Source organism: Heteronotia binoei, chromosome 3 (genome assembly GCF_032191835.1).
Source record: "Heteronotia binoei isolate CCM8104 ecotype False Entrance Well chromosome 3, APGP_CSIRO_Hbin_v1, whole genome shotgun sequence".
Taxonomy (NCBI): Eukaryota; Metazoa; Chordata; class Lepidosauria; order Squamata; family Gekkonidae; genus Heteronotia; species Heteronotia binoei.
The window spans coordinates 85231295-85244884 of NC_083225.1; the positions used below are offsets into that span (position 1 = coordinate 85231295).

The window sequence follows — 13590 nt, forward strand, 5'->3', positions numbered from 1 at the left end:
AGGAAGTGCAGAAGTTAAAGGTCTCTGAAGGTAAAATCTGTATTAAAGTGAAATTAAAATGAAATTATTGTATTGTAGCCTAAATTGGTGGCCTGCACTGAAAAAAAAAACCAAGACACACACGTACTAGAGAAACTATGCAGGCTCTAAACATAGCTGATGCTACTTTTATTTGTGCAAGGGGGGGGGGGGACAAGGCATTAAAAAAAGGCTAGTTCAGTCAAAACCTATTATTATTAAGGTTGAAAAAGATGACCATAACAATTCCAGACAAAATTTAGGTCTACTTCCACATAATAATGTTTAGCTATGAGAATGAAAAGGGATAAACCTGTTGTTCCACCTTTAGATTCCTGTCTAACAACCTGTTAAGTCAACACTTGTTTTGAGAAATAAAAGCACTGTTATAAAACAATGTAACCAAAAATTAATCTTGACATTATATGAAATTATATACCCTATTAAAGGTATTTCAATTATCTTTTTGTCTACATAAAGTAGTAGTCTATCCCGAAGGTCTTCTTCTCGATCAGGAAAATATTCCACACTGGCTGTTATGCGAAGACCAGAAGCGACTGGTTTCTTTGGATTTTCCACAATTAGTTTGAACTGCAAAATGAAGTGAGCATACCTAATTATTTTAAAATCTTTTTTTTAGTATCTATGCAAAACATATATGCAAATGTCTCATTTCCAGCATGATACAAATAACTGCATATTTGATATATTAACAAGCACAGATCTTTGAAATGAGCAACTTGTGGTCAGCTAATAACAACATTCTTTCTTTAAAAATAGGCTCCAAGTATTACATAATACATCTATTAGGTTGAATTAATTTATTTAGCACATTAACTAGCAGAAGGGATGATAGTGGGAGGGAATTAATTTGACATGTAGAACACAACTAATGAACAGTAATCATGATGTGTGTGGAGAGAGATGATGGAATCAATAAACATAAGAAACTGGGTGAAGCAACCTTATTTTTCTTATTTTAGAGAGACTTTTGTCACAAAACAGACACAGTGCATCTTTTCTCATGTATACAATAAAGCAGTTCGTCATCACAAAGAGCATCACTAAATATGTGCTAAGTAAATTCTATCTTCAAATTCTTCTCTCTCTCTCTCTTTCTTAAACCTTAGTGTATTAGAGTCAGCCTGAGATGTGGGTTAAGCTAAGTATGGCTCTAACCACTGAGAAATGGAGGAAATGAAGGCTCAAAGTCAAACTCAATAATGTACAAAAGTCACCACTATTGGCATTTAGAACCACTGAACATCCAGTGTCAGTAGGCATTTACTTTTCAAAGCTGCCATTCTACCATCTTCTCCCCAGAAAGTCAAAGGTGCAACCTGATACCCACTCCCACCAGCACCACTTGATTCAAATCTGGCTGCAATCTACTAAAGAAACTTAGGACTTGATTTTTTTCCCTTCCCACTCCCCACCCCTCATCTTTAACATCCATCCTGACCGACAGCACTGGAGAACTTAAATGTACACATTACTTTGATTGGGCCTAATAAAAGGTATTATTCAGCATTCAAATTTTCTTTTGGACCAACGTGACTACCTGCAATTTCACTCCCATTAAGCATCTTCTGGACAGAGCAAACAAGGTCAAGGTGGTGCCGCTCTCGTCGCCCGCCCTTCCCCACCAACTCAAATGGCGCGGGGGGCTGGTGGCAGAAGGGCAGCGGGGACGTGAGAACAGCGAGGGAAGAAAAGGGTCTTCTCTTCCCTCCCTGCCACTCAGATAGCGCATGGCCCAGAAGCAGCTCCCCGCACGAGTTAAAAGGACATGGCCACCAATCTCCTTTATTTGAGTGGGGTGGGGAGGGGTGGGGAGGCCATGCAGGGCGCCAGCCGGCATGAAGGTAGGTCGGGGCGGCCATGAGAGCCCTCCCCCTACCTTCCAATCCTGGCTACAGGTCTGCTCCCAATTACTGCCTGCCTCCCCTTCCCCACCTGAGGCCGCTGCGGCGGCAATATCTGAAGAAAGCGGCTTTGTGGCTCCAAGTTCTGAACGCTCAGCAGAGCACGATAGCATCCGCCGGGCACCGCGTCCAGGAAGCGCAATTCAGGCGGAGAAATGCGCACTCCAGACATGTCCAAGGCTGTGGTTGTGACCTCCATATTCATTCCGAATCCACCCTGGTTCGTATCCTTCAAGACCTCCAGGCAAGCTCAGCCGAAGCCAGACCAAAGCGTTCCTGTTTCCAAGGAGACGCAAACTTCCGGCCTGCTCGCCACCGTAGCAACGGTATCCTGACAACGAAGCCCACGCTTTGATTGGAACTGAGGCCAAGCAAAATTCCTATTCAGCTGCTAGCAGCCATTCAGAATCCTACTGCGGTCGCTACTACCCCAGAGGTGCGCAAGCGCAGAAGTTCGACGGGGGGGGGTGAGAGGGTTGTACGATAGTTGATGTACGTGATGCTGGTGTTTTGTTTTTCTGGCAATTATTGAAGTCCTGAGTCATGTTCCTAAAGTGTAATGAAAAGAAAACGACTGTAGCCGTTTATATAGAAGTACCCACTCGAATTAATTTGGTTTGTAAGTAAATGGATGAAACATGTTTATTTAATCAGTCCGATCCTGTGAATATATATGCGGGAGCAAGTCCTTCGGAATTCAATCGGTTGTCCCTAGGTAAACGGGCAAAGCGATAACAAATTCCACTGAACGTATATTCTCACTTGTTTTCGTTAAATACAGACTATAGCAGAAGTTTTCTTTTAAACCCCAATTCCAACATGCTATATTGAAAGCCTGTATATAGGTAGAATATCAAAGGGAATTACTGCTTTACTGGCAAAAACTCTGTGACAGCCAACACATCCAAGAGGAGGCGTCTGCAAAGGAATAGGAGGCAGATGATGTGTAACACTGCCATCTGCTGGTCTCTACCATATGTGGAAAAACTTTGCAACATTTAAAAAACAAATAACCAAACTGCTGGGAAACCGGGGATTTATTGTTTCACTTAGATATGTATTTCCTACCTTCCTCACTGGTGGGAACCCAAAGCAGCTTGCAATATTGTTCTGTCCTTCATTTTATCCTTACAACAATAACCCTATAAAGTAGATTAGGTTGTGAGTAACCTGCTCAAGGTCACTAAGCAAGCTTCGGGGGAGGGGGGGGGGGCCGGGGTGCGGAGATTCAAGCTGGGGTTTTGCAGATCTGGGCCTGACATGCTAATGACAATACCATGCTGATTATCTAAGCCAGAGGTCAAACTTATTTGTTACAACAGCCAGATCTGACATAAATGTCACTTTGTTGATCGAGCCGTGTGCCAATAAAATGTAACATAAGGTACCAGACATATAAAGTTTATAAAGGGGATTTTAGATACCAAATGACAATAGCAGGTTTGATTGGATTAGGTGTGATATGCAGAGTGTAACAGGCATGGAGATATCAGCATTGGTAACGAGACAGGAAACATAGGTCTCAATTTGGTCCAGGAGGAGTCAAACCGGGAGGATGTAAAGAATAAATGGAAATAAATCTAAAGTAGTGAGCAGTGACTCACAAAAGCTCATATAGTACCACAAATTTTGTTAGTCTTTAAGGTACTACTGGACTCTTACTCCTACTAATATTAGAAACTACAACATTCAAAAACCAGTGAGGGGAACATTTTAACCTTCCAGGGTATTCAATTGCTGACCTAAGAGTAGCAGTTCTCTTACAAAGGCATTTCAATGGGAGACTAGAAAGAAAGACTGCTGCATTGCAACTAATAATGAAGCTCAAGACAATGCATCCACCTGAAACTGAACTGAGACCTAGTTTTCTTCTCTCATTACCAATGCCTGCTACTGTCATTTGGTATCTGAAATCACTTCACTCTCCAAGACCAATGGACTCACATTTTAACTGTATCTGAAGACGTGAGCAGTGACTCATGAAAGCTCATGCCTGCCACAAATTTTGTTAATTGTTAAGGGGCTACTGGACTCTTGCTCCCTTCCACTAGTAAAGATTGCAAGCTGTGCTGTTAAAGCTGGAAAGGGGGATCTCTCTCTCACACACACACTGGCTCTTTCACTCCCCTCCCTCCATCTCTCTGAAGAACTGTGCATGCACATGAAAGCTTATACCTGGAATAAACCTTTGTTGGTCTTAAAGGTGCCATGGGATTTCCCGCCCCCCAGACTCTTGTTCCCTTTCACTAATAAAGATTGTAAGCTGTACTGTTAGGGATTTCCCCCCATCTGTTAGAGCTGGAAGGGGGGAACTCACTCTCTGGCTCTTCCCTCCCTCCCTCCATCTCTGAAGAACTCTGCATACGCAGAAAAAAGCTTATACCTGGAATGAAACCTGGTATCTGGAGATTTCTTGCTATTACAGTTGACCTCCAGACAATCAAGATCAGTTCCCCTGGAGAAAACGGCTGCTTTGGCGGGTAGCCTCTGTGGCATTATATCCTGCTGAGGTCCCTCTCTTCCCTAAACCCAGCTCTCCTCAGGCTCCACCTTCCAAATCTCCAGGTATGTTCCTACCCAGAGCTGGCAACTCTAGTCCATCTCCCGAGACCCTGTGCTCATTAGGCTGCAATCTTAGTTTTCCAGGAATTTCTCAAACCAGAGTTGACAACCATATTAAGTATCCTCAGTGATACCTCTATCACTGTTCCAGTGATGCCATGATTTCTCCATCACCACACAGATTCAGGATCTCCCATGCTTCCTTCCCACCTGGATCTCTCTGCTATGTCTGTCTGCTATAAAAACAAAGATGTGTTATACCCTGTTAAGAGAGGCTTAATATGTGGAAATAGGAAGGTGAAGCTTTTCATGACATGAAAGTAAATACTATAACCCATCAAACCTCTAAATAAGCGAGCCTGGCATGTATTTCTTTAGGCTGCTGATAGCCCAACCCCAGAATCCCACACCAGCCCCCCTCTTTTATTTCTTGCATTACTTGGGATGAATAGCAGACCCAGCATTTGCATCTGCCCTAGATAGATGAAGCCCTGGTCAGATGCCTTTAGAAAAACATTCATAAATTACAAACTGATGTGAAACCCAAATATCATTCAACTTTGTTTCCAGAAGCTAAGGCAGACTGTGTGCCTAACAGCCTGATTAGAAACTCATTCATTTCAATCTGTCAAAACCTTGCTAGATAATACAAGGATAATAACAGTGATCTGTTTTACAGGGTTGCTGTAAGGACTGCAACAAGACTGTATGTGAAATTCAAAGAAGATGAATGTTTTTCTACAGTAAATGCATTTTGTGTGTGGAAGAGATGCCTCTCAAATTTTGACAATCCATCAAGATAATCTGAATATCACTAATGGTACAGGTTCACAAAGTACAAACACTACATTAACAGTATTCTCGTAATCAATGGCCGAGGTCTGAGTTACTGTCCAATATTTTCTGTTTTGACTGGCAGCAGAACCCCGGAGTTTTATACAAAACTTTTTTGCAACCTATTCCGAGATCACCCCTGCCACTTGAGACTTCCATGAGCTCAGACCACATTGCACATTTTTATTCCTTCTTTAAATACTATCTCAGTAAAATGTAAATGAATTTATTTATTTAATGTATTTATTATTGGACTTACGAATCACCCATCCCTGCCATAGAAGGGCTCTGGGCAATGTACAACAAAAGTAAAACATCAAACATAAATAAACAGTTAAAATAACAATTATTTACAGTTTAAAAACAAATGACAAAATCCTATTGTTGCAATTGCAGACTTTCAGCCACTTTGTGGGCAGGTGGGGAAGAGGGCAGAATAGACATGGAGAGCAGAAAAGGATGCCAGCCAAAATGAAGACCATCACTGCCCTCTGTCAAAAGCTCTACAGGTACAGAAGCTCATGCCAGAATCCCAAGGGGCAACCATACACAAACATGTAACAAAAGAACCCTTTCCCTAGCCCCCTTCCCCTCTAGGGTTGCCAGGCCCAACTCAGGAAATACCTGTGGACTTTGGGGGTGGAACCTGGAGACTTTCCTATTCCCTAAAATAAATAAGTTAAATACAGCAGTGCAGTTCCCTTGAATACAGTCTTCATTTCCTCCTCTTTTCTATCTTCAAATGGTTCCCCAAGCAGCTGCACTTCCACTAAATGAAAGTGAACACACACACACACACACACAAAGCAGCCAAAATGAACAGTTTGCAAGTTCACACTTTTGTGACCTTACTGGGGAAATTTACTCATGGGAGTTGCTGGATGTAGCAATCTGCTATACTTCAACCAACTTCTTCAGGCTAACAGGAAAACCAAAGTATGAAACACAGCAGTCTAGGTTCTGGTTAACTTGTTACCATCCATACAAATAATCAAGTTCTAGTTAATTCTTTACTATCCGTACAAACAACTTCTGAAATGAATGCCAAACAAACATACACTCGCCAAAAAGAGCCATGTGACTGAGCCTTCTAGCCTCGCCCCCATGAAGCTTTGTTCTGCTAAGATTTAAAGGCACACACACCTTCCAAAACATAAGCAGTTCTTTGCAAGCTTCTTCTAAGCCTGTTGAGAATTAAAGGGACATGGTGGCTATTGGGGTGGGGGATCCCCTGCTGGGACCTAGGGAATAGCAAACCTATCCCCTCCCCACTCCCCCTGGCCAACAACAGTGGCTTTGAGTCACACTGGATACAGTGTCTTCTACTCCCGAACCTAGCAGCTGGGGAGGCAGGTGCACTTCCCCCAGATGGACATGGACCCTGTTTTTAACTTATTTGTCAACTGGGTAAGGGGGTAGGGAGACACAAGTATGGAGAAGAGCTGTAAGAAGGGAAAGCCCAATTCCACAGACAATTCATTCCTGATCTTTTAACAAGGGCTATTTTAGTGACAAAATATTTCTGTATCAGCCCTCATTGTGAATTTCAAAACCATACATCTGCAAACTATGTTTGCAACATACATCTACAAACTTAAGGCCTTTGATTATGCAGGTTTCCTCCTTTATTTTCACATAATTAATTAGCATATTAGATTTAAAAGCAATATTTATGAGAATGTTTAAAGTGGCCTATGAAAATAACTGTCAGGGGTGTTGAACTTATTTGTTACAAGGGCCAGATTTAACATAAATGGGACTTTGTGGGGCCAAGCCATGCATGTCATAAAATGTAATGTAAGGTAGTGTGGAGATATAAAATTTATAAAGGATACAGATAAACACAATTAAGGATATAATTTTTAAATTTAAAATACAGATGCTTACAGCTCTTGTGATATTTTGTTTAAATGGAAAGGCGGGGCAATAGTGAGATTTGGCAACGCAATGTTTAAAATAAAACATCAAGAAAAAGCACAAGGATCACAGAAGAAACTAAAAATATAAAATGCTCTGAATCTAGGAAAATATGAACCGGCTGGGCATTACAAGCTTCTCTCCGCACCCCCCAGGTCTATTCAGATTGACAGTGGCTCTCCAGTATAATATCCCCCTTTGGCAGTAAGTTGCCAGGAGTTTGACAGACCTAATCTAGATACTTCACTTGCCATCTAACATAATATAAACTCTTTTTCTTAGTCTAGTGTTGTATGAAATTAATCAACTACAATTATTTATATTTGTTTGCATATTTCAACTCTACTTTCCTCTCTAGTAGGGACTCAAAAGAACTTACAAAATAAACACAAAAGTGTGATTTAAACCAGGGGTCCTCAACCATCGGACCGTGGACTGCTAGCAACTGGGCCGCATAGCGAGGCAGAGCAGCCCCAGACTAAAGAGGTTGGAGGGGAGACCACACCACCTCTTTCATCCACCCAGGTCCCGGACCAACAGAAAGGGCAGCACTGCTGTGACTTTAGCCTACCCCTCATTTATAGGCCTCCACCTATCAGCTGATTGGCAGAGGTCTTTAAATGGGAGGGGGAGGCAGAAACAGCCCCAGTCTCCCCCCATTTAAAGACCCCCATGTGGGGCAGGGATTTGGCGTGGCTGGGGGGCAGCCTGGGGTGGCAAAACCCCCAGTGCCGCCTCCCCCACCAGTCTGTGGAAAGATTGTCTTCCATGAAACTGGTCCCTGGTGCCAAAAAGGTTGGGGGCCACTGATTTAAATAAAACAAAGAAACAGTATAATACTCCAACATTCTGAGCTGCTCCTGGATCCACTAATCTGACTCACCACAGTTAAGTCAGGGGCTAAGAGCCAAGGGGCCAAGCCCTTTGAACTGCACCAAAAAGCTTGTACCCCTTGCCATGGCCAAGCTTAAATACCTGTAACAGAGGAGAGAAGCAATGTCCAGATCTAACTCAGCTGCCACAGATGCCAAGGTGGCGCATGGGAGTAGGTGGGGTAGGCAACTTCCTCAGGCAGTCTTGGGGGTTTCACCAGGCACCCCCTCTCTTCCCACGACCCAGGAAGCCTAAGCGGAGCCGGGGTCAGTGCCTGTGTAGTGTGCTCCTTGAAAGGTACATGCTACACAAGCGTAACAGTGCCCCTGATCCTGACTGGGGCTGGAAACTGAGACCAGCACTTGTGTAGCGTGCTCCTTGCAAGGAGCGTGCTATGCAAGCATTGTAGTGCTCCCCCGACCCTGATCTGGCCCAGGGAAGCTGATCAGGAAAGGAGGGAGGGGCAGGCACTGTTGTCATCAGAGGCGGAAGCTGGCTGAGGCTGAAGGAGCAGGTGAGGCTGTGGAGGGAGAGTAGCCATCTGGACTGGCGTGGATGGGCGGTGGGCTATGGCGGTGCCATTGCTGGGCACGTTCTGGGCCAAGACTCCACTGGAAACATGGATCTTTGGCTTGGTGCTGCTCTTTTCCTGGGCCATCTATCTGTGTGGGGGTAGGTGGCTGGTGGGGCACTGCAGCAGCAGGTGTGCCCAGAGCCAAGCTCCAAGTATGCCCACTTCCACACCGCCCCGAACTGGAAGGCAGGAAGCGAGGCTTTGCCTGGGGCGGCAAAAGCCCGGGCATCATGCCTGCACAAATGTTCTCATGATCTTCCTCTCCCTACTGGAAGAGCCTATGGCCATACCTGTGTGGTAGAGCAAGGAGCAGCCCTAATGTACACAACACCTCCTATTCCAGGATCTACTCCTAGCCCAATTTCAGTTAGACTTAAATAGTTCCTCATCTTTATTCAAGCTTTCTCATCTCAGGCTGCAGCTCAGAGCAGCACTCTCTGAATACTAAACATGCATTTTTAGCTTCATTTTCCCTTATCAGTCTACACCACTTGTGACCTATAAGTTATCTCCCTTAATTAAACACAACTCCCAAGTGAGAGAAAGTAATCCTTGGGAGTCCCTGATAGAGCACTGATACTTTTTCTTCTGATAATGATTCATGTAGAGGAGAAAGTATTTCTGTGCACTAATTACATTGTGATTGGAAGATTATACAACAATTGAAGCATACTGGCAATACAAACAGCAAAATCATAACACATTGCAGTATATTAAATCAGGTAAAAATAATTTTTGAATGAAAAGGATTTAAAATGAACAGATGAGAACCTAATTACTGTTAGTGAGAATAGAAATGGGGTTTCAGTACCAAACTAGGAAAGTACTGACCAATGTTCCCTCTACGCTGTGGAGTCTTGTGAGCAAAAATTATGCTTTGTGAGCTACTGGCATTATCGTCGTGAGCTACTGCATAAATTAGTTTGTTCTAGGGCCATTTTTTTCTGAGCTGAGGCAAAAACGTTTGAGCTGGAGGCTAAAAAATTGTGAGCTACCTCATCCTAACAGCTTAGCGGGAACACTGGTGCTGACCTCTATATAGCCTTGTGAATCACATGATGTTTCTCACCAAAACAGCCATCAGTTATGGAACTTTATTGCATAGAGACACATAATCAAACATTACGTGGATCAAAACACTCAGAACATTATAACACAAATACATCATTCTTGAGTGTGTTTCTTTACAAATGTTTATTTAAAATGTTTGGAACTTAATGGTAGGATACATCTCATGGATAATATAAGTATTAATTTCACAGGATAAAGCTAATTGAGTAGGCTACATTCAGAAGACACCACAAACAAAAAGAAATAGATGGTGGGTGATAAAATGAATGAGAAAGCTGAGGTGAAAAAAATAACAAGCTTGGAGGGAATAGAGAGACCCTGACACATTTCATGAAGAATAGGGAGCTATATACATAGGCCAGTGGCTCCCCACCTTTTTGGCAACAGGGACTGGTTTCATGGAAGACAATTTTTCCACGGACCAGCCGGGGGCCAGCGCTGGGGTTTTTGCTGCCCCAGGCTGCCCACCCACCTATGCCCCATTTCTGCCCTCTATGGGGGTCTTTAAAAGCAGGGGAGACTGGGGCGGTTTCTGCTGCCTCCCTGCGAGATGGCTAGCCAGTAGAAGGCCAATCTGCCTTCTCCTTCCATTTAAAGACCCCTGCCAACCAGCTGTTCGGAGGGGGTCTATAAATTAGGGGTAGGCTAAAGTTGCAGCAGCGCTGCCCCTTCCACCAGCCCGGGACTCGGGCAGACAAAAGAGGCGGCGTGGCCTCGCTCTGAGGCTGCCTCCCCTGTGAGGCTTTGCTGCCTCTTTCATCTGCCCAGGTCCTGGGTGGGCAGAAGAGGCAGCAGGGCTGCTCTGCTTCTCTCCGAAGCCCAGTTGCTAGCAGGCCATGGACTGGTACTAGGACTGCCAAGCCCTCGGTCCGGGTGGGGATTCCCCCACCCGGGAGGTTCCCAACCCACCGGCCCAAATTGGGCTGGTGGGGGGAACCTCCCATGACATCACCAGCATGATGATGTCACCCGGAAGTGACGTCGTCACGCCAGCAATGTCACGCGGCAGCCACTCTAGACGTTTCTGGGAAATCAATAGTTTCCCCCTCCCAAATGGCTAGAGTGTCCGGGAGAACCATAGAGTTTTCCTGGAAATGCCTAGAGCAGCCACTATGTGGCATCGCCGGCACAATGACATCACTTCCTGGTGATGTCATTGCACCGCGCGTATTGCGTGAGCGAAGAGAGTCCCCCGCTGGAGGCTGCAAGGGACTTGGCAACCCTAACCGGTACTGGTCTGCAGCCTGGTTGTTGGGGACCCCTTTTATAGGCAGTGCATAAGGAAAAGAGTCAAGGTAGCTAACTCTGAAATGGAAGACTTTTCTAAGTTCTACTAAATACTACGCGAGGGGGGGATCATTCAACTGCAAGTGAAAAGGCCTACTTTTATTCTTCAGCATTTCAGCCATCTGAATTCACCTGCTGCTTTCTCATTTCATATTTATTTCTCCCATTTATACCATGCCCTTATCTCCAATGTAGACCCAATGCATTGTCAGAAAGTAGAGTCATGTATAAGTCTAATATAGAGTTCCCACATCCAACTCAGGAAATATCTGGGGACTTCAGGGATGGAGACAGGAATAGGGTTGTGACAAGCATGACTGAACTCCTCATGGACCATGTTCCTTTTAAATGCCTTCTCTTCACTGGAAATAATGAGGCACCTTCTTTAGAGACTCACAGAATTGGACCCCCTGGTCCAATCTTTTTGAAACTTGAGGGAAGGGGGGGTTGAGGAAAGGCACTGCAAAACAAACAGCTTTTGAAACAAAGGAAATGGAGTGGAAACATACCAGCACATTTTGCAACATGGCTAAAAGGAAGCTGTTCTGTAGAACAAAATCATATTGCCTGGGCTTTTTTTGTAGAAAAAGCCCAGCAGGAACTCATTTGCATATTAGACCATTTGCATATTAGACCTGCTGACATCACCACTGTTTCACATGTAGAAAAAGCCAAGCAGAAAAAAATTTGCATATCAAGCCACACCCCTGACACCAAGCCAGCTAGAACTGCGTTTCTGTGCGTTTCTGCTCAAAAAAAGCCCTGCATATTGCATCTGTGTAAGCCCATGTATTACTGTGCAGAGCCAAGATACACATGATGTCCATATCAATATGGCCCCACTTTTAAGGTTGTTAGGTGCCAGCTGCAATAGGCAAACTCCCCCCACTTCCCACTCTCCATTGCCCACACTCAATCCATTGAGCAAGAGGAGAAAAAACTGGGGAGAGAATGGCATCATAGCCCTCCACACACACACGGAACTGACCCAATCTTTATGGTATTTAACACAGAGGTTTGATGAATTCATAAAGTGTCAAAGGGAGTGGCATCACCCAGAAGTGATTTCTCAGCATCAGCAACACTTTCCCTTCCAAGCTTCTCAACAGCTCTCGGGGATCACAAACACAGGCCTAGCAACCCTACCCAATTTCTAACAGGGTTACTAACCACAAGGTGGGTCCTGGAGTTGTCACAGCTGATCTCCAGACTACAGAGATCAGTTCCCCTTGAGAAAATGGCATCTTTGGAATGTACACTGTATGTTATCCACTCTGCAGCTGCTCTGGGACTTCCATTTTTTCCTATGACTATAGCATACCATATGAGTCTATAGTATACCATATCTACTAGGAGAAACTGTCACCTGTAAAGACAACTAAAGGCTACAAGCTATTTGAGAGTTGGGAGAGGGATTGGACTGCTACTGGCATTTTCCTGTGGGCCTTTAGTATGGATTTTTCTGCTTAACACTGAGTAAAAACTGAAGAGGATTTTGAAAGATGTTTTAGGTTGAGTGGAACATAATTGGATAGCACCATCCTCACGTCAGAGAAGATGTGTGTTATATATACACACATGTGAGGATGATGGTATCCGATTATGTGTGTGTGTGGCAGGCATCATTTTTATTTATTTTTTTAAGTTGTGAGGCTCCTCCAGACCCAAGATGGTCCCCCTGCATTCTGCCATCCCACCACCAAAGAGGGCAACTGACACACTGGCCTCATAATTGAGAAAAAGAGGGGGTTCTTCTGACATCTGGGTCCTCTTCCTTCCTTCATCTGTCTATCTCTTTCTTACTCTCATCTGAGCCCAGTTTGTTGCTTCCTACTTAGCCATGTGTGGTGCCTCCCCTTTTATAGGATTCCCTGGCCACACCCACACCTGACCTGTCTCCAGTTCCCTACTCCACCTGGGTGTACAAAAGGAATGGGGAGCTTTTCCTGTCTCTTCTTCCTGCTGCCTGTCTCTCTGCCCAGCTCCACTCCTTGCCCTTGCTGCTCAGCACTGCCTCTTAACTTCTCCCATTCTGGCCTTCCCCAAGCCTAACTTTGGCCTTTCCTTCTGACCACACTCCTCCCTGCTGCTGCTTGGTTGGTTCCCTGCCTTTTTCTCAATTGCTCTGAAGCAATCTGCCTGGGTCCCAGCCATCTCCTTCTCCTGGCCTTCCTCAGAGGAGTGACTCTGGGCCCTGACAGTCCTCAGCTCAGGCAGCCAGGGTGGGATCAAGTCAAGAACAAGTTTTGGCTTGGCCCCCAACGTAAGGTGGAGAAAAAGATAGGGAAATTGATATGAGGTGGGAAAGTTAATTTTAATATTTGAATTGGGGGGAAGTGACCTCACAGAAACTTAAGAAGTCAGGTGAGCTGACCCTTGATTTGGATGTTACATAAGACCTCTGCTGAGTACCCTGCCTTCCCCAAACCCTACCCTTCCTTAGCACTGCTCCTAAATTTCCAGAAATGTTCCAGTCTGAAGCTGGCAACTCTGCTTTCCAATTCAGCCCTAATTCACACTAGACAAGAT

The 13590-nt window shown here is 44.6% G+C and overlaps 1 protein-coding gene across 1 annotated transcript in view; it reads right to left on the bottom strand.

Moving 5' to 3' along the window:
- Nucleotides 1-2245, bottom strand: part of CFAP47 (cilia and flagella associated protein 47) — a 536960-nt gene extending 534715 nt beyond the window's left edge. The window contains exons 1-2 of the mRNA XM_060234105.1: nucleotides 1975-2245; nucleotides 458-609 (exon numbers count right to left, since the gene is read on the bottom strand). Coding sequence (XP_060090088.1) covers nucleotides 458-609; nucleotides 1975-2148 — 326 coding nt within the window. The 5' untranslated portion in view covers nucleotides 2149-2245. The remainder of the gene's footprint in view (nucleotides 1-457; nucleotides 610-1974) is intronic.
- Nucleotides 2246-13590: the final 11345 nt, after the last annotated feature.